This window comes from Erinaceus europaeus, chromosome 11 (assembly GCF_950295315.1).
Source record: "Erinaceus europaeus chromosome 11, mEriEur2.1, whole genome shotgun sequence".
Classification (NCBI taxonomy): Eukaryota; Metazoa; Chordata; class Mammalia; order Eulipotyphla; family Erinaceidae; genus Erinaceus; species Erinaceus europaeus.
Window position 1 is genome coordinate 4,191,567 of NC_080172.1, and position 20,975 is coordinate 4,212,541.

Below are 20,975 nucleotides of genomic sequence, written 5' to 3' on the forward strand. Positions count from 1 at the left end.
GGTCTGATGGGGCCACACGGTTCTAGTTTCTGGCCCTTCCTGGGTGAGCCTGTGTGCTCTGCTGGGTGACTGTCAGGATGGCAGCCTGCCTGCTGCCGGGCCCAGGTTCTTGTTCTTTTTCTTTTCTCCCCTCCCATGCCCTTTAGCATGGCATGCCTGCACCCACCTGTGGCTCAGTGACTTTTTAAAAAATGTTTATTTATATGCTTCTGTTGCCCTTGCTGTTTTATTGTTGTTATTGTTGTTATTGATGTCGTCGTTGTTGGATAGGAAAGAGAGAAGTGGAGAGAGGAGGGGAAGACAGAGAGGGGGAGAGAAAGACAGACACCTGCAGACCTGCTTCACCGCCTGTGAAGTGACCTTCCTGCAGGTGGGGAGCCGGGGCTCGAACCGGGATCCTTAGCCGATCCTTGTGCTTTGCAACATGTGCGCTTAACCCACTGTGCTGCCGCCCGACTCCCAGTGAATTTTTTTAAAATCCCCGTTGCTTTATTTGGTTGTTAGTGATGATCTTGGTTATGATCTTTCAGTTGTTGCTACTCTGTGGCCACGAGCCATCTGTGTGCCTTATTAATGGTCTAGGCTTTCACTAGATGTTGTTGATACAAGTTTGGTAATAGGTATAGATATGATAGGAAATATTTTTCCAGATCTGTTTTGAGTTTTCTTTTTAATTGGTTAAAGTACTTTACTTTTATTTAATTATTTTTTTTAGAGACAGAGAAAAGGGGGAGGGGAGACAACAAAGCCAAAGCTTCCTCCAGACAGAGGGGCTGGGCTTGAACCTAAGGCCTGCACACGGCAGAGTGCGTGCCACCCAGTGAGCTGTTTTACTGGCATTCATTTCCTGATGGTGTATCTTACAGCAGTAACATTTTACGTCTGATGAAGTTCAGTTACTTTTTCTCTTTTTTACTGGGAGCATTAATGGTTAACAGTGAGTACAGCTTGGGGTACATGTATAACACGTCTCACTTTCCTGCAAAACACTCTCCCCCAGCCTAGGTCGCCCTCCTCCACCCTTGTGCGCCAGGACCTGAAGCCCTCCTCCCCCAGAGTCCTTGCTGTGTGCAGTGTGCCAGCTAGCTGCGAGGGTTTTACTGTGTGCAGTGTGCCAGCTAGCTGCGAGGGTTTTACTGTGTGCAGTGTGCCAGCTAGCTGCGAGGGTTTTGCTGTGTGCAGTGTGCCAGCTAGCTGCGAGGGTTTTACTGTGTGCAGTGTGCCAGCTAGCTGCGAGGGTTTTGCTGTGTGCAGTGTGCCAGCTAGCTGCGAGGGTTTTACTGTGTGCAGTGTGCCAGCTAGCTGCGAGGGTTTTACTGTGTGCAGTGTGCCAGCTAGCTGCGAGGGTTTTACTGTGTGCAGTGTGCCAGCTAGCTGCGAGGGTTTTACTGTGTGCAGTGTGCCAGCTAGCTGCGAGGGTTTTGCTGTGTGCAGTGTGCCAGCTAGCTGCGAGGGTTTTGCTGTGTGCAGTGTGCCAGCTAGCTGCGAGGGTTTTACTGTGTGCAGTGTGCCAGCTAGCTGCGAGGGTTTTACTGTGTGCAGTGTGCCAGCTAGCTGCGAGGGTTTTACTGTGTGCAGTGTGCCAGCTAGCTGCGAGGGTTTTACTGTGTGCAGTGTGCCAGCTAGCTGCGAGGGTTTTACTGTGTGCAGTGTGCCAGCTAGCTGCGAGGGTTTTGCTGTGTGCAGTGTGCCAGCTAGCTGCGAGGGTTTTACTGTGTGCAGTGTGCCAGCTAGCTGCGAGGGTTTTACTGTGTGCAGTGTGCCAGCTAGCTGCGAGGGTTTTGCTGTGTGCAGTGTGCCAGCTAGCTGCGAGGGTTTTGCTGTGTGCAGTGTGCCAGCTAGCTGCGAGGGTTTTACTGTGTGCAGTGTGCCAGCTAGCTGCGAGGGTTTTACTGTGTGCAGTGTGCCAGCTAGCTGCGAGGGTTTTGCTGTGTGCAGTGTGCCAGCTAGCTGCGAGGGTTTTGCTGTGTGCAGTGTGCCAGCTAGCTGCGAGGGTTGTTGCTGGGGCTCCTGCTTGCTCAGTGAATCTACTCCCTGTGCCCTTCCCTGTCCCCCAATTTTCTTCTTTTTAAATATTTATTTATTTATTCCCTTTTGTTGCCCTTGTTGTTTCATTGTTGTAGTTATTGATATCCTTGTTGGGTAGGACAGAGAGAACTGGAGAGAGGAGGGGAAGACAGAGAGGGGGAGAGAAAGACAGACACCTGCAGCCCTGCTTCACCGCCTGGGAAGCGACTCCCCTGCAGGTGGGGAGCCGGGGGCTCGAACCAGGATCCTTGCACTGGTCCTTGAGCTTTGTGCCACCTGCGCTTAACCCACTGCGCCACTGCCCGACTCCCTCAATTTTCTTTTTTGACTGAGACGGGGAGAAATTGAGAGGGAAATTGGGGAGGAGTTAGTTGTGTGCTGGTGTACTTGGTTAAGCGCACACGTTACTGTTGTATTTGTGTGTGTGTGAGAGATTTCTGTAACTTTGTTACAGATTGTTTTCAAACTCAGTTATCTTCAAGGGATTGTTATGACTTAAGGTGGAACACAAGTAGTTTTTGTAACTAAACACGTGTTGCTTCTAAAGTGAATCAGACGCTCTGATACTCTCTTGGGACGGAAAGATGGAGAAGTCCCCAATACCAGAGCGTCCATGCCTTACTGGGAGACACGAGGCATGGCAAGTGCTTCAGCGCTAAAGCAGCACGACTAGCAAATGGCAGAGCTTCTTGAGCTATCTTGAAGGAGAGAAACTTTGTCGGGCTGTATAACCTCCATTCTCCTATGTCAGAGTGCGAGGGACAAAGGAGGCTTCATGGTGGTGAAGCCCGTCACCCTCATTTCCTGGACAGGGAGGCCCAGCCCCCAAAGTCCCGCAGTCAGGGAACTTGGACCAAGGCTAAGGCTGCTCCACACACGAGATCACGTGGTATTTCTGAAATTTTTTTTCCTTCAGGGTTATTGCTGGGGCTCAGTGCCTGCACTACAAATCCGCTGCTCCCGGAGGCTATCTTTTTCCATTTTTGTAGCCCTTGTTTATCGTTGTTATTGTGGTTGTTGCTGCTGCTGTCGTTGTTGTTGGCTAGGACAGAGAGAAATCAAGAGAGGAGGGGAAGATGGGGAGAGAAAGACAGACACCTGTAGACCTGCTTCACCGTTTGCGAAATGACCCCCCTGCAGGTGAGGAGCTGGGGGCTTGAACCGGGATCCTTACGCTTGTCCTTGTGCTTCACACCATGTGTACTTAGCCCGCTGTGCTGCTGCCCGACCCCTTGAAAATTTTTTTTTTTTTTGCAACTATCTCCTGATTATCCAGCAACACTGTACAGGGAGGGGCTCCCTTAATGGTAACTTCATGCGTGTAACTTTACACACAGCATTTTAGTGGAATGCAGAACGGTAAAGCATCTGGGTTACTGTCTCGGGGGGCTCACCAGGGGGGCTCCGTGAATGGCGTGTCTTCCTTTCTGAAAACAACAGTGAAGGGAAGCCAGTGTGGGAAGGCTGTTCAGTGGCGATGGTGAGCTGGAGCCCTGGTTTGAGGTGGGAGTGGGAGGGAGAAAAAAAAAGGACATGTATATTACTTAATTTACAGGCTCACTCATCCTGTGTCTTGTTTAGTTCAGTGGAAATCAGTCTAATTTGGAAAACAAAGACTTTGATGAAGATCATTATGCTCTGGTGAAATACACGGTGATGGGGAGCAAATAGCAGTGCCTGGGTATGCTGAGGCCGGGGAGGCTTAGGGAGCTATTGGCAGGGTCACTGTCAGCATATGTGCTGATGGGGGAATGACTTGGCATGGGGAGAGAGAGCGGGAGAGGGAGAGGGAGAGGGAGAGGGAGAGGGAGAGGGAGAGGGAGAGGGAGAGGGAGAGGGAGAGGGAGAGGGAGAGGGAGAGGGAGAGGGGAGCGAGTGTGAGAGCTTGAGGGGCTGGCCCTGTCTGGAAGACACTGTGTCTGGGATTCACAGGCCACCAGCTACTGGAGCTTGCAGTGGGTGGGCACTAACACTGCCATTAGAGCATCCAGACTTTCTTTTTCAGTATTTATTTATGAGAGGGAGAGAGAATAGAGCGTTACTGACACACAGGATGCTGGGGACTGAACCCGGGACCTTGTGCTTTCGCGACCAAGGCTTTACCCACCGCACCACCTCCCATGCTGTGTGTCTGGATTCTCCACCCACCCTAAAAGCATTTCTAAAGCTAACCACAGAGACACTGATTTGAATAAATTGGATTAAGATACTCATGTACCTTCATTTCCCGCCTCGAGACACACGGCCTGAAAATGCTGCTGCCGTTTTTTGAGTAAACCTAGGGAAGTAGAGGGCTTCACCGTCTCCTCCCATCTCACTGGTAAACTCACAGCATTTTGGCCTGTGCTGTACTTTTTTTTTTGCCCTGCACTACGAATCCACTGCTCCTGGCTGTCATTTTTTCCCCCCATTGTTGTTATGGTTGTTGCTGTTATTGCTATTGTTAGTGTTATTGTTGGATAGGACAGAGAGAAATGGAGAGAGGAGGGGAAGACAGAGGGGGGAGAGAAAGACAGACACCTGCAGACCTGCTTCACTGCCTGTGAAGTGACTCCCCTGCAGGTGGGGAGCCAGGGGCTCGAACTCGGATCCTTGCACTTGTCCTTGCAGTCTGCAATATGTGTGTTTAACCCAGGGTACATACTCCCCCTCCCCTGGGGTTTACCTTTTTAAAAATTCACTATTATCTTTATTTATTGGATACAGACAGACAGAAATAAAGAGGCAAGGGGTGATAGAGAGGGAGACAGAGACACCTGCAGCCCTGCTTTACCACTTGTAAAGCTTTCGTCCTGCAGGTGGGGGCCGGGGGCTTGAACCCGCGTCCTTACGCATTGCAATACACACGCTCAACCAGGTGCACTACCACCGGCCCCCAGGTTTACTTTTAATTGATCCTTATTTTTGGCTTTTAGCCAGACCTCAGGGTCCTCCTGTAGTATTGGGCTGTCAGCAGCATCATGATACCGTTTTGTACAGAAAAGCAGAGCAAAATCCATCCTGACTTTCCCAGCCAGCCAACCACAAACAGTCCTGCTTCCTTTGGCTAAGGGCGAGGGCCCGGCCAGGGCCAAGCTGTCACAGAGGATTGATGAGGCTGGTGAGGGTCCGTGGACTAGGCGGGGTGGACAGAAGCTGTGCCGACAGCACTTGGAGGAGTTTGTGTTTCATCTTTTTTTTTTTTTAATTTTTAATTTATTTAAGAAAGGAGACATTAACAAAACCGTAGGATAGGAGGGGTACAACTCCACACAATTCCCACCACCTGGTCTCTGTATCCCATCCCCTCCCCTGATAGCTTTCCTGTTCCCTATCCCTCTGGGAGTGTGGACCCAGGGTCGTTGTGGGATGCAGAAGGTGGAAGGTCTGGCTTCTGTCATTGCTTCCCCGCTGAACATGGACGTTGACAGGTGGATCCATACTCCCAGTCTGCCTCTCTCTTTCCCTAGTGGGGCAGTGCTCTGGGGAATCGGAGCTCCAGGACACATGGTGGGGTCGTCTGTCCAGGGAAGTCTGGTTGGCATCATGCTGGCATCTGGAACCTGGTGGCTGCAAAGAGAGTTAACATACAAAGCCAAACAAATTGTTGAAGAATCATGGACCTAAAGGCTGGAATAGTGCAGATGAAGTGTTGGGGGGTACTCACTGCAGACTCTTGAGTACTTCTGCTTTCAGGTATATATTTTTCCCTGGTTTATGGACACATGTGAACCTATGCTCTATCTCAGGGGACCTGGTCTGTATCTAGGTTTGGGGACTTTATTGGGGAGTGGAACACCTGGAGTGGAATTAGAGAATCCTATGAAAGGTCTAAAGAGCCTCTGAGAAACCCAGCGGGTCATTACTGGAGGAGCGGAGGGATCAGGTCAGTTTTACAGGTTCCAAAGTTGGCTGGGCGACTGCACTGCGTCTGGTGGGTTGGGGAAGGCGCAGTGGAGACCCCAGGCACCCGGCAGCCCTCAGGCTCCACCCAGCCAGGCCTGGCGGGCAAGCTTTGGGGGTGAAGTGTGTTTGGTTGGATTCGGAGTGAACACCGGGGATGGGTGGTCGGTGAGGCTGTGGTACGGTTTTCAGATGCTTGTCAGAGTCACCATGTGGCTAGTCTTACTGAAATGTCCTTGTGGTTTGCAGTCACGAGGAAGAGGAGTAGGGTAAGTATCTGGCATCTTGTGATTCACTGATTTACATGAAAGGTGAAAAGGCTGGCTAGCTGGCGCGAGGCATGGTCAGACATTCGACTGGGGCCGGGCGGTGGGGCAGCTGGCAGAGTACACGCGGCTCCCTTGAGCTCCAGCAACAGTCCTGCTGGTAGCAATAACAGCAGCAGAATAAACATCATACTTAGAAAAAAGGAGACAGGCCAGGATCATGTGGGAACAAATAAACTAGCCCAGATCATCAGAATGGACTAGAACAGGCAAAAAGTACTTATCTAAGTTCTGACACTGATTGGTAACAGGGTAATTTGCAGTAGGGAAGTTGGCTGAGCATGTGACGGAGATGGAATCCTCTGGTGCTCTGAGGGTGGCGGCTTCCCCAGGCTTCTCTGAGATGCTCTTTGATCGTCGGCTCACGAGAGGCGGTTTCCCGGCATGCCCAGATGAAGGCACTTAGTGGGTTTGCATCCAGCCCAGCTTTCCTTTTTCTTTGAAGGTGTGAGGGTTGTAGGTTTTAATTCTAACTTCGTTGGAGTGGGATGAAGTAAATCTGACAACCTTAGCTTTTCTGTTAGGCTTGCCGGATGACCACAAGTATAGATACAACAAAAAACATTTTTTTCTGCTTCTCATCATGATTGTATCTTAAAAGGTAATGACTTTCTCCTTCGCTTTTATTCCAGGACCCGTCAGTTACACAGGTGACAAGAAATGTTCCACCTGGACTTGACGAATACAATCCTTTCTCAGACTCAAGAACAGTAAGACTATTCTTCACTGAACTACTTTAGAATGTTAAAATTGAATAGGAGTTACATTCCAATTACGATCTCCTTCTTAGTTTGGTCAAACTTTTAGACGCGCAGACTACTGGTGTCTTATCCAGCAAGCTAATTTTTATGGAGAATTATTACTGCATCATGCTAATCAAAAACTGCTTTTACCATGCTGCAAGCTTTCTATTCTGTAAAATTTAAGTGCTATTAATCTTCTGATTAATTTAATACTTGATTTAAGATTTCAGTAGGGAAAGTGTTTTTCAGCGGACATGATGTGCTCATGGTAATGTGGGCTGATGCTTTCTTAGAGTTTTTCTCATTAGCAAGCTGGCAGTGGTTTATCAAGTTACAAGATTCCAGGGGTCTGGTTTCACACCCATGTGTGTCTTTGTTCCCTGCCCACTGTGTCCCTTATGGGTTACTAGACTTCGGCTATCTCCCCCTCCCCCAAGGTCATTTGTTTTAATTACCTACATTCCACACATGAGCACAACCACCTACTAATCTGCTGATTTTTACCTCTGCTGATTCGACTTAGCATAACTGCCTCCATCTTCTCCCAGATGGTAAGATCTCACCTCTCTCTTTTTATTTTTATATACCAATACTTAATAAAAAATGTTTTCCAGGGCTGGGTGGTGGCGCACCTGGTCAGGCGCACATGTTACAATGCACAAGGACCCAGGTTTGAGTCCCCGGTCCCCACCTGCAGGGGGAAAGCTTTACAAGTGGTGAAGCAGGGCTGTAGGTGTCTCTCTGTCTCTCTCTGTCTCACCTTTCCCTCTAGATTTCTGGCTGTCTCTATCAAATAAATAAAGATAATAAAAAAAAATTAAAAATTTTTCCCCCCCCTTTGTGGGGGGGTGGGTTTAGTGTCTTAACAGTGGTTATTCACACATGAGTATACCTTCTCATCTCTCTGTGTTGGGAGTTTTTCCAAATCGCTCTCCCCCAGTCTAAGACTTTTCCCACCATCATGCCCCAGGACTCCCAGTCCCCAGAGACCCCCCCTTTCCCCAGAGCCCTTTGCTTTGGCGCGGTAGGCTACACCCAGTCCAGACTTCACGCTGTGCAGCTTATGTTGGGCATAGTGGATATGTCCTCTGGCCTCTCCTTCTGATTTGTAAACCGCCAGTAAAATGTGCTCGTCACAGCTGTAAGTGTGGGGAGTGTTTTCCTTTTAAATCAGGTAGCAGTTTAAAGTGCTTACCGCAGCCTGAATGTCACAGCCATTGTTAGCAATTAGGGCCGTAGAGACAGGGACAGAGACAGACCCCTGTGTGAGCAAAGTGTAGCACTGCTCCACTAACACAAATGCTGAGGGACTCTCCGTGCCTAGCTAACTTTTATAATTTTCCTTCAGAGATAGAACTTTGTTCCTTTTTCTGTTCTGCTGTTACCCTATAAACTGTGACACTGAGCAGAAGATCTCAGTACCTTTTGTCAGAAAGGAAAAGGAAATGCCAAGTACTGGCGTGCCCGCCTGGCTGTTTTCCGACCATAAGGACACACCATCTGATTTATGTAAGAGCAGTCTGGAGCCCAGACAGTTCAGGACGTGAGGAAGACAGAGAGCCGCAGCGTACACAGGCTCATCTAGGTCCCACCGCTCATTAGTTGCTGACTTCGGACAAATCATTTGGCTCTTGGGGCATTGTTTTTTAAATCACAGATGAATAGCAATGGAGACAGATAGGATGTGGAGTGAAATGATTTCTAATATTTTTCTTGAATTGATAAAACTTGAGGGCTGGGTGGTTGCACACCCTGTAGAGAACACTTGTAACAATGTGCAAGGGCCTGGGTTCAAGCCCCCGGTCCCCACCTGCAAAGTGGGAAGATTCACTAGAGGTGAAGCAGAGCTGCAGATGTTTTGCATATTAAAAAAATTTTTTTTGATATTTATTTCCTTTTGTTGCCCTTGTTTTGTTGTTGTAGTTATTATTGTTGTTGATGTCGTTGATGGATAGGACAGAGAGAAATGGAGAGAGGAGGGGAAGACAGAGAGGGGAGAGAAAGAGAGACACCTGCAGACCTGCTTCACCGCCTGTGAAGCGACTCCCCTGCAGGTGGGGAGCCGGGGGCTCGAACCAGGACCCCTGCACTGGTCCTAGTGCTTTGTGCTGTTACTGTGTGTGCTTAAGCAGGTGTGCCACTCCCCGACCACCCTCTTTTCTGTCTTTTTTGTGCTTTCATTTTATTGTCCTCCTTGAAACTCATTATCCGTCCCTTCCAGAAAAAACCCTCTTTGCTCTTGTCTCACGTGATGACAGCCACTGCCGTCTGTCCTCCTAGTTTCACCCGTATCCACTCTGACTCAGAAGGATTCTTTTCCTACATCTAGTCTGTCGCCACATCCTGCCACTTGTACCACTGGGAGGTATCCCTGCCCGCCCTGTCAGTCCTGCTAAACTGTCCTAGTTCAGCTGCTCACGGCACATGGTACGGCGAGTATCACTTACCTGTCTCCAGTTTCTTGAAACTTTCAACTTTTTTTTTTTTTTGCTGTGGCTAAAATGATTTATGAAACCAGTAGCCAGGTCAGGTCTGTACTTAGAAATGTACACACTGACTGGACTTCCAGACTTATTTTTAAAAATGTCTTTATGAACTTTATCATCATCATTATTATTATATTAGAGTTTCAGGATACGGAAACTTAGTAAGAGCCCCTATGGGCTTCACGCGTGTACTTACATGAATTCTCACATGCTATTTACTCTGAGAATACTGTGGACGGAGCCCTGACCTTACTGATACAACCATTCCATGGCCCCTGTTGGTCACTGAGTGGACAGGAGACTGTCCAGTCCTAACACCTGGGCTTCCTAGGGCTTTGTCACCTCCTCCAGTGTATCGTGACGAGTGTCTTCTACGTCCATCTTGTCTTGTTCTAGAACAAATCCCAGAAGTAACAGCACACACTTATTACCTTAATGGTTTCTGTGGGCCACATTGTGGGCACAGCTTAACTGGACCATTTTCTTTTTTCTTTTTTTTTTTTTTTTATATTTATTTATTCCCTTTTGTTGCCCTTGTTGTTTTATTGTTGTAGCTATTGTTATTGTTGTTATTGATGTCGTTGTTGTTGGATAGAACAGAGAGAAATGGAGAGAGGAGGGGAAGACAGAGAGGGGGAGAGAAAGACAGACACCTGCAGACCTGCTTCACCGCCTGGGAAGCGACTCCCCTGCAGGTGGGGAGCTGGGGGCTTAACCCACTGTGCTACTGCCCAGCCCCTCTCTCAGCTTTTTATCTTTTATTTTACTATTTTATTATTATTTTTTTATTATGGCTTATTATTACTGCTTCAGGTAGACTTTTAAAAAAAATTTAGAAAGAGAGAGCAACAGAGAGACAGAGGTAGAGAGAGCAAAGCTACCACAGCACTGGGGCTCAGCGCAATGCAGACTGGGCTTGAGCGTGAGTGGTGTGCGTGCCAGAGCAGCCCCCTCCCGGGTGAGCTGTCATGCCAGCCCCGGCCTCTCCCCACAGCGGAGCAGCTCTCTGGGCACGGAGCCCACAGCTTCCTCGGCCACTCGTCTGTTGCTGGACACACGGCTGGCTCCTACATTTTTGTCTGTTTCATTTCGTGGCGAAGTACACATAGGCGTGGATGATCGTTTTTGGATTAATAGTTCTGTGTTGTGTGGCAGCTGTGTAGGAGAGGAATCGCTGACGTACTTGGTGGGTCTGTTTCCATTATCTTGTGGGATCTCAAGGCTGCTTTCCACAAGACCTAGACCACCCCCCACAGTGTGAAGGGCCCTTTTCACAACATCTTCACATCTTCACCAGTCCTTCTCTCTCTTTTTTTTTTTTTTAATTGGTGGTTTACAAAATCGAGATCTCAGGTATAATATATACTCTTTTTTTTTTTTAAAAAAATTAATTTATTTATAAAAAGGAAACACAAAACCACAGGATAAGAGGGGTACAACTCCACACAATTCCCACCACCAGAACTTCGTATCCCATCCCCTCCCCTGGTGTCGGGCTGAGCTTCACTGACGGGAGACAGACGACCCGGGACTCATGGTCGAGCTGTACGCAGTATCTCTTTATTCATGCAGGACGCAGCGCATCTATACCAAGCTAGACTAAACAACTAACTAAAACGAACAGTGTTGTCTTTATATATACTTCCCAAGTAGGGTGTGAACAGGTTGTGACGCAGAGGGTGGAGAGAAAAGTGACTGGTGAAAATCAGGGTGTGACAAGGAGAGGGGGTGGAGCAGGTGAGAATTCTACCACTAAACCACCAATGCCCTGGAGGGAAGGTGGTGCTTTATGTAAATGTAAAAGTGATTTATGTAAATAGACAGCAGTGGTTATGTAAATAGAATACAGTGGTTATGTAAATAGAATACAGTGGTTATGTAAATAGAATGCAGTGTTAAGCAGGGGGGATTTAAACCAAATGAAACAGAAGGGGTTTTTAAAAGCAGAATTAGAAGATACCAACACCCTGGTAGCTTTCCTATTCTTTATCCCTCTGGGAGCATGGACTCAGGGTCATTGTGGGATGCAGAAGGTGGAAGGTCTGGCTTCTGTAATTGCTTCCCCACTGAACATGGGTGTTGGCAGGTGGATCCATACTCCCAGCCTGTCTCTTTCCTTAGTGGGGTTCTGGGGAAGCAGAAGGAGCTCCAGGACATGTTGGTGGGATTGTCTGTCCAGGGAAGTCTGGTTGGCATCATGGTGGCATCTGGAATCTGGTGGCTGAAGAGAGAGTTAATGTATAAAGCCAAACAAGTTGTTAATTAATTATGAACCTAAAGGTTGGAATAGTGCAGATGAAGAGTTGGGGGGGGGGTCTCCATTTTGTAGATAGCTAGTAGGCATATTTTAGTTATATTCCAAAGGGCCTATGGCTAGACTAGTTTTTTTTCCCCCCTGAGCCTGAAATCTTATATGCCCTCAACTTGGATCAACAACATTGGTAGAGAATGTTCCATCCTCTGAAGGGAGGCTGGGCAATATACTCTATGCTACACCTGAGGAAGATGGGTCCTGATATTGGGCAGCTTGGAACATTCCTACTCATGACCACAGAATGTGAGCTCAGATCTACAGGGATGCAGACGTCACACAGGCTCCTAAGCTGAATATGGGCCCCAGATCAGATCAAATCGATGGGGTTTACAGTCAACAATATTTCCCATATTTGGGAGCTACTCTCTTCCCTGATCCAGCTTTCTGGTCCTTTTTCCAGCCATGACATCGTCTCCCCAGACAGTAACTAGGATCCATCTGCATATCAGATACTCATACAGGGGCTAAGGATTCACACCGACTAAGGCAGTCCTGCTGCCCCCCACTCCCCCGTAGCCCTCTTGACCTGTAAGAGACAGTTTGCTTGCTACTTGTTTTGGCCAGATCATTTGCTTTAGTTATCCGTATGCCACATGGTGAATGAAAGCATCTGGTAGTGGCCTCACCTCTTACTTTAGTAAGCACAATAACTTCCAGCTCCAATGAAGGGAGGGCGGACGGGAAGGAAGGACCACCGGAATCGGCCCTGCAGGCACGGAGCCCCAGTGATAACTGATTGCGGACAAGCACACAGGAATCTGTAACAGCCCAAACCTGGGCGGAACCCAGGTGTCCGAACAGCATCCGAGCGGCTGAGGAGTGGCTGAGAAAGCCGTGGTCTGTATGCACAGTGGAGTACTAACCTTGTTGACCTCATCCTGCGTGGAGCTTGAAAGATTACGTTACTGAGAAAAATCAGAAAAGAAGGATGAATATGGGGTGATCCCACTCAAGGACAGAAGCTGAGAAATAAGAACAGAAGGGAAAACACAAAGCAGAACTTGGTCCGGAGCTGGTGCACTGCCCCAAAGTGAAGGGCTTGGCGGGGGGGCTGCAAGTCCTCGCCCCGATAGTGGAGGAGGGCCTACATGGCGGCTCCGGAGAGCGTTTTGCAGAAATTTGCAGTAATTTTACCTTTGTATCAGCAACTGTATTTATTGTAAACCATTAATCTCACCAATGTAAAAGTCAATAAGAACACAAAAGAAATGTACATCTATTAAAATAAATTATTTTTATATAAAAATATCAGAAACTTCCAATTCTATCCAGTTTATCTCAATCGAGACAATTTCATCTTTTAAATTACAGACTAGTATCTCATTGACTTCATTTTAATTTTTATTAGTGATTTAATAATGATTGACAAAATCATCAGATGACAGGGGCATAATTCCACATTGTTCCTCCCCTCAGGGCTCTGGGTCCCCGGCCCCCTCCAGGCCTCTCAAGGTCACACACACGACTTGATATCCTATAGCTTCTGTACCTCAGCGTCTGCTGTCGGGAATTTGTGTTGCCTGCCTATTTCCACTGTAGTAAAGGATTTATCTATGAATAACAGGGTGCATGTGGCCTTCTGAACTAGTATTTTCATGTTCATCTGGGAAAGGAAGAAATTAAACTGTTTGCAGTGGATGATGAGACAGACACCGAGAGAACCCCAAAGATTCCGCAAAACCAACAAGCAAACCACCGGAAACGCATCGATAATTGCAGTAAAGCAGAAAGCGACAAAATCAATACACATTCACCTGGGCCATTTCCATTCACATGGAGGAAAGGGGATGCAGGGAGCTGTCCCACGTGCAGTTGAAACCCAAAAGATAAGCTGGCGGGAGTGATCCTGACAAAGGATCTTCACACTGAAAATCACAGGACATTGTGAAGGGAACAAGAGGGTAGAGCCAACCACCAAAACCGTGTGCCCCTCTCTGCTTGAGGACACCTGTCACTGTGCACCCCTTCTTTCTTACCCGATTTCCCCCAGCTCGTCTTTAAAAGCAACATTTTAAAGTGGTTATTTATTTTCTTGTCATTACTTGTGCTGATTCTGACATAAACACGATTTTTGCCACACGTGATAAAAAGGTAGTCTGTTAGTTCCCACTCAGAGACTGCTAGTGGCAGAGAAAGCTGCAAAACATTTCAGGTCTCTTGGCTGTCTCTCCATTAAGTGAAAGAGTACAGCAGTGGTGTAGAGAAGCGGTAAACTTTGTTGCCTTAGAGGGGAACCTCAGATTTCGAGCTTAGTAAAATGCAAGTCCTTTCTCAGCCCTGAGGTGGTTTTTGTTTGTTTGTTTGTTTGTTTTGTTAACCCACTTAAATTGTCTTGGAGCCCTGCCTCCCCAGATCCCCGCCCCACCAGGGAAAAAGAGAGACAGGCTGGGAGTATGGATCAGCCTGCCAACATCCATGTCCAGCGGAGAAGCAATTACAGAAGCCAGACCTTCCACCTTCTGCTCCCCATAATGACCCTGGGTCCATGCTCCCAGAGGGATAAAGAATAGGAAAGCTGTCAGGGGAGAGGGTGGGATATGGAGCTCTGGGGGTGGGCATTATGTGTCACGGGGCAGGGCCAGGGCCAGTTGAGGGCACGCTTGACGGTGAGCGTGGACCTGGCTCCCAGCCCCCAGCCACCACCTTTGCATGGGAGCATCGTGCAGAGAGGAAGCTTCACAGGCGGTGGAGTAGTGCTGTCACGTCTCTCCTTCTGTTTCTCTCTCTCCTTTCCCCTCTCTGTCTCTCACTAGGTGAGGCAGGGGCGTGGGGGGGAGGTCTCCTGGGGTAGTGGGATTGTGTCATGATTACAGGGTCAGCTGGGTAGAAAAGAAAGACTTTCATGGCTAAGAGGTAGCTCATACATTGGAAGACATGCCCACACAGTCCAGACTTGGAGCAGACTTCAAAAACGAGGGAGGAAGGGTCTGCCTCACACCAATCAGAGTGGGGCTGACGTGACAGGGGATGGGCACTGAGGTGCTGTCAGAGAAAACTGTGCGTGTTTCTGTCAGAGTGGGGCTGACGTGACGGGATGGGCACTGAGGTGCTGTCAGAGAAAACTGCGTGTTTCTGTCAGAGTGGGGCTGATGTGACGGCATGGGCACTGAGGTGCTGTCAGAGAAAACTGTGCATGTTTCTGAGGGGAAGGAGAGCAGGCGGCTCAGTAGAGGAGCCCACAGCAACCATGGGTCACGTGTGGCAAAGGGCAGAGAAGCACGTGGGCGGGGCTGTTTCTAAAGTCACATTTCTTTCTAGATCACAGAATTACATGTCGACAGGGGCTTGACTCCATACCACTCCCGCCCCCCAGAGTCCGAATCTTCACTCTCCCCACTGCCAGCACCGCAGTTTCCCTAAGGCTGGGGACCTGGGCCACCCCTCATCCACCCCTACAACTGTCCGTCCACATTTATACATAGTTGCCGCCTTTTTCTTCTGATCCCATCCTCTCTCCCCCTCCGTGCCACTGATGACACCAGAACTTCCTGCTTGTGTCCCTCTCTTTTTCCTCCTCTCTCTCTGGGTGCGGATTTTTAGGATGGTAACGAGGGCCAGGGAGCCTCCCCTGTGGGGCCTCCCCTGACCACTGACCACTGAGCAGTCCTGTCTAGCCAGCAGCCCGGGAGCCCTGCTGGTACCTGGAAGGCTGTCTTGGAAGAATGTGACCGTGTGAGTGTTCCCAGTGAGTGTCCTCGCCTGAGTCACTGAGATCTAGGCCAGTTTGCTTGGGCTTTCATAGCCCGTTCGAGCCCGTCTCAGTGTATGGCAGCAGAGGAGGAGCAGAAAGTTGCAGGCGTGTTGATTCTTCAATGATGCATTTTCACCTGTTGCTCCTAATCGAGTTCCCCACCGTCGGAGTTCAGCAGATGAGCTTATTTTTGGCTCACGGAGTATAATTATAGTATAAATCTCATGCCAGATCGTGCTAAGATCATTATCTGAAGTGGTTTATACTCCCACTCTCAGTGTCTGAGAATAATTATTTTTTGACCTTTCCCAAAACGCGCTGTTTAATCTTGCGGTAGTAATTATTCAAAAATAGACAAAATTTGCATTTTTGATTAATAACGAGATTAACATTTTAAATGCTCATTCCTCTTGCGTTTCTTTCTTTCCTTTTTTAAAGATTTATAGTGAAGCGGGGGGGGGGGAGACTGCCCAGAGCACTGCTGGACTCTGGCATCAGGTCGAGCTGGGATCAGACCTCCTGTCCTCTCTGGACCTCGGGCGTGTCACCCAGTGCGTGGACGGCAGAGCACCCTCCTCTGCTCCCGCGTCTGTGTGTGTGCTGCTGCCTGTTGGCCATTTCAAATGTAGTTTTCCTCCAGTAACATGCTCATCTAGCTCTTGCCGATTCGAATAGAGTCTATTAACTACTTGTTACATGTATGGTCTGTTTAGATTTTGCTTCATGATCTTGACTTGGGTGACAGATTATTTTCCCGTGATGGTTTCTCACCTCCATCTCTTCCATATTTCTACGATGACCAGAGTTATCTACAGTCTGTGAAATCTGTTCTCTCTCTCTCACTTTCACACTGAGACTTCACCACTCTGAGATGACCTTTTCAGATGTATAAACAGATACAAAAAGACAGAGAGAGAGAGAGGGAGAGGGAGGGAGGGAGAGAGAGAGAGGGAGGGAGAGAGAGAGAGAGAGAGAGAGAGAGAGACTGTAGCCCTGAAGCTGTCCAGTGTGGTGGGAGGAGGGCTTGAACCTGGGTTGTCACACACCAAAACAATGCCTTACTTGAATGAGCCGCTCTGCCAACCCACTGCTGTTACTCTGCTTTTAGTTTCTTTTTTTTTAAACATTGAATTAAAAATTACTATTAATCATTTATTTACTTAACCATAGCACTGTGGAAATGCTGTGACGTGACATCTGGACTGAGGACCTGAGACATGGAGGTGTGAGTGAGAGAAGATAGCCTTGACAGTTCTGTGCCTCCCGCGTGGCTGGGAGAAGAAAGAGAAATCTGGCTCTTTGTGGGTGTGTGTGAAGGAAATTAAAACCTCTTTGTTAATATATTCTGTCCTTTTCTTAATTTTTCTAGCCTCCACCAGGCAACGTGAAAATGCCCAATGTACCCAGCACACAGCCGGCAATCATGAAACCGACAGAGGAACACCCCGCTTACACACAGATTGCTAAGGTTTGTCCAGGCCACACGTGGAAATTCAAACAGAAAGTTACAGTATCAGCAATGTTTCATTTTAGGGCAAAACAACTTTATTTTTATTTTATTTTATCTTATCTTATTTTATTTATTTTTACCGGGGCGCTGCTCAACTCTGGCTTCTGGTGGTGTGGGGGATTGAGCCTCAGGCTTTGGAGACTCAAGCATGGGAGTCTTTTTTGCAGAAGCGATCTCTCCCAACCAGGGTGAACAGTTTCTATACAGTCACCTTCCTTATTATTTAATTTCTACTTAAAATTTTTTTTTTTTTTTTTTTTTTTTTTTGCATAGAAACAGAAAGATTGAGTGGTGAGGAAGAACTGGAAAGGGACAGAGAGATACTTCACCACTTGAGAAGCTTTCCCCTGCTGACGGGGACCAGGGCTCGAACCTAGGTCCTTGCGTATTGATATATGCACACTCAACAAGGGGTGCCACTGCCTGCCTCCTATTTTTGACCCTGAATTCTGGGTTAGAGCTGGCCGCACTACAGTTCTCGACTCTTTCAAGTCACACCATTTGCCGGACTCCATTTTCATGTTGTCACCATATCTCTGTGGAGCCAGAGGCAGCGCTTCACGCACGCGAGGTCTCGTCCCTCGCAGGCCTGCACTGCCGTTCACGTGGGGAGAGACGGCACGCGCTGCTAAGGCTGACACCTCGGCCGCACACGCCAGCTGCGCACTCTGCCCCTGGGTCGGCCTCTTGGAGGCAGTGAAGTCACTTGGCATCCTGGAACACGATAGCCTAAGGAAGTTTGTATTGTCTTTGGTCTCATTAAAAAAAAATTATTTTTATTGTTTCCGAAGCTTCACCACTTTGACCTAACTTTCTGAGAGAGAGAGAGAGAGCACTAGACAGACAGACAGACAGACAGAGACACCGCAACATCAGTTTCTCTGAATACCCCCATGTGGTATACTGAGGGCTCAGGCCTGGAGTGTGTGCATGGCAAGGCAGGTGCCTCTTAGGGGAGCTGTCGAGGTGGCTCCTGATGTCACTCTTTCGCGAGCAATACCAGTGTAGCGCAGTGAGAGAAGATCCAGATTATGAATTACAGTGGCTGAGGAAGGGACGTGCAGGGAATAGAAGGGGGTCAGACCACAGGAGGAGAGGAGTACCCTGCCTAGCGTCACAGGAGGCCACAGGGAGCTTGAAACCAGGCCTTTTTGTTCTTTTTATTATAGGACAGATAGAAATTGGGGGACACAGGTAAAAAGATAAGACACCCCTGGGTGATATGGGGGTGGGCAGAGAGAGAGGGAGAGAGACCTGCAGCATTGTTTCACTGTTTGCTGAGGCGCCCACCCCCCAACTGCAGGTGGTTTGGGCCTAGCTGGGCCCTTGCACATGGTGATGTGTGCCACTGCCTCAGGTTTTCTTTTTTAAAAATACTTTTTGGGGGGCCGGGCAGTTGTGGAACAGGTTAAGCGCAGGTGGCGCGAAGTGCAAGGACCGGCATAAGGATCCCGGTTCAAGCCCCCGGCTCCCCACCTGCAGGGGAGTCGCTTCACAGGCGGTGAAGCAGGTCTGCAGGTGTCTGTCTTTCTCTCCCCCTCTCTGTCTTCCCCTCCTCTCTCCATTTCTCTCTGTCCTATCCAACAACAAAGATGGCAACAAAACAGAAAAGATGCCGTCAAGAGCAATGGATTTGTAGTGCAGGCACCAAGCCCTAGAGACTAAATAACTAGATAAACAAATAAATATGCTTTAGGCAAGTCTTTCTTAGCTATTATGCTGTCTTCCTGTCCTCAAGCCAGATTTTCTTAGCCCCATCATACTTGTCACATGCTTTTATTAGGAGCCTTACGTTGCATCCCACACAGTTCTCGGGTCGATCAGTCGCCCTCTCGTCCTTTGTCCTCCTCTGCTGAAGCCATGTGCCTGGCTTTCTCTCCCAGAAGTCACCTTAATTTCATTAGGCCACTAATGAACCTTAGGATTCTGAGTGGACTTTTTCCTGTCCTAAGATACTCAGCATCCTTACTGAGTGTTTCCGTAGCCTAGGCACCCAAATGAGCCAGATGTCTCCATGTCTTCTGAAACTGGAGTCTTTAGTCAGTTCCTGTCTTTTGGAAGAACGTGTGAATTAGGCTTCTCGCATCATAGAGAAGCCAGAGGGAGTGCATGAGTGTGAAAGCCCTTTATACTGACCACTTCTTTTTTTTTTTGTTCAGGAACATGCCTTGGCCCAAGCTGAACTTCTTAAGCGTCAGGAGGAACTAGAAAGAAAAGCGGCAGAACTAGATCGTCGAGAGCGAGAAATGCAAAACCTCAGTCAACACGGTAGTATTCAAGGCAGTTTTAATTCCGAATGATTTTCCAGTACTCTAACTCATGTCATCGCCAGCTCCGGGTCATGTGGTTTGTGGAAAACATGATGCCCTGTTTGCCTTGTCTAGCGGGAGATGAGAGACACTAAGTTTCCTACCTGATAACTCATTGAGTCTTGGCTGATTTGCAGACTCCTTTGGCAGCTTGACACAGTGTTAGCCTCATGACGGACGCAGAAAGTGCGTAAAATACTATAAAGCTGATTTACTTAAGGCTACACTTTGTGAATCTGTACTCGAACCATCTCTGGGGCTTTTGAAGTTTCTTAGCTTCATGGGTGTGTGCTCTACATTTGACTTTATTTCCTTTTTTTTTTTTTTTTTTGCTGGCACTTTGTGCCTGCATGATTCCACCGTCCCTAGAAATTTCCCCTTTCTTTTTATTCTTTCTCTCTTTTGCTTCTGTCATTCCCTCACTCCCCCCTCCTTCCCTTGCTTCTTCCCTTTTTATCTATTTTTTAAAATTTATTTATTGGGGGATTAATGGTTTATAGCCGACAGTAAAATACAATAGCTTGAACATACATACCATTTCCACCTAACAATACAATCCCACCAGGTCCTCCTCTGCCATCGTGTTCCAGAACCTGAACCCTCTCCCACCACAGAGTCTTTGACTTTTAAAAATTTCTTTATTGGGGGATTAATGGTTTATAGTCGACAGTAAATATAATAGCCTGTACATGCGTACCATTTCCACCTAGCAGTACACCCCCACCAGGTCCTCCTCCGCCATCCTGTTCCTGGACCTGAACCCTCCCCCAGAGTCTCTGACTTTAGTGCAGTGCACCAGCTTCTTTCCTTTTTTTTTTTTTTTTTTTTTTTTTTATAGATACAGAGGGTGAGAGGCCAGGAGAAGGAGAGTTAGCCCAGCTCTGTCCCTCCAGCTGTGAAAACTCCCGTAGTATGGCGCTCCCACCAGTGGCTGAGGGCTTGGACTTGGGTTCCCGAAGTGGTAAAGCATCTGGACTGTAGGCAGACTCTCTCCCAGCTGACACGAGTAACTGCTAACGGAGCCTGAGCATAAGCCGGACAGGGGGCAGTGTGACCCATTCAGGGAGCTGACAAGACACGGCGTGCATTTTCCTGTGTTATTTGGCGTGGTGGCTAGGAGTGGAGAACTTGGGGACCCGCCCGTGAACGAGCGGACCAGTGTCCCAGACCCACTGAGCCATGCCATCTGGTGCACCACCTAACCACCCAGTGCCAAGGCCGCGTCTCTGTCGGGTACACTCTCTCCTAGCTCTGCATTCGGTCCTTAACTTCTGGTTCATCAACGCTAGTTTCAAATGACCTGTTCCTTTCCTCACCGATAGATCTTTTTCAAGTCCAGTTAAAACACATGCCTGTAGAGTCCAGGACGCTGTGTTTATGCCACAGTGCTGAACTGACTGTTTGCCGTGCAGCCGGTTCAGGCTCTGTCTACCCAAGGTCACTCTCAGTGACTGACTGAGGGGGAGACTGGCAGTCTCTAGATAAGAAGAGACAAGAACCAGAGAAGTCACGTCTAGTAGGTTTGGACTGTAATGCTGGGATGACCACAACAAACAACTATCTCTTTGGCGAGTGGGGAAGTCTAGGGGCTTCTTTTTTTTTTTTTTTAAATGGATTTTTTTTTTTCAAAATTATCTTTATTAGAAGAAACAGCCAGAAATCTAGAGGGAAGGAGTAGATAGACAC

At 48.2% G+C, this 20,975-nt stretch overlaps 1 protein-coding gene across 2 annotated transcripts in view; it reads left to right on the forward strand.

The window, feature by feature from the left end:
- Positions 1-20,975, forward strand: part of SCAMP1 (secretory carrier membrane protein 1) — a 67,837-nt gene that overhangs the window by 22,322 nt on the left and 24,540 nt on the right. Inside the window, exons 2-4 of one of the 2 annotated variants that reach the window (XM_060201084.1) lie at positions 6,869-6,946; positions 16,840-16,938; positions 19,140-19,248. In XM_060201084.1, coding sequence (XP_060057067.1) covers positions 6,869-6,946; positions 16,840-16,938; positions 19,140-19,248 — 286 coding nt within the window. The remainder of the gene's footprint in view (positions 1-6,868; positions 6,947-16,839; positions 16,939-19,139; positions 19,249-20,975) is intronic. The other variant, XM_060201085.1, reaches the window with a different exon arrangement.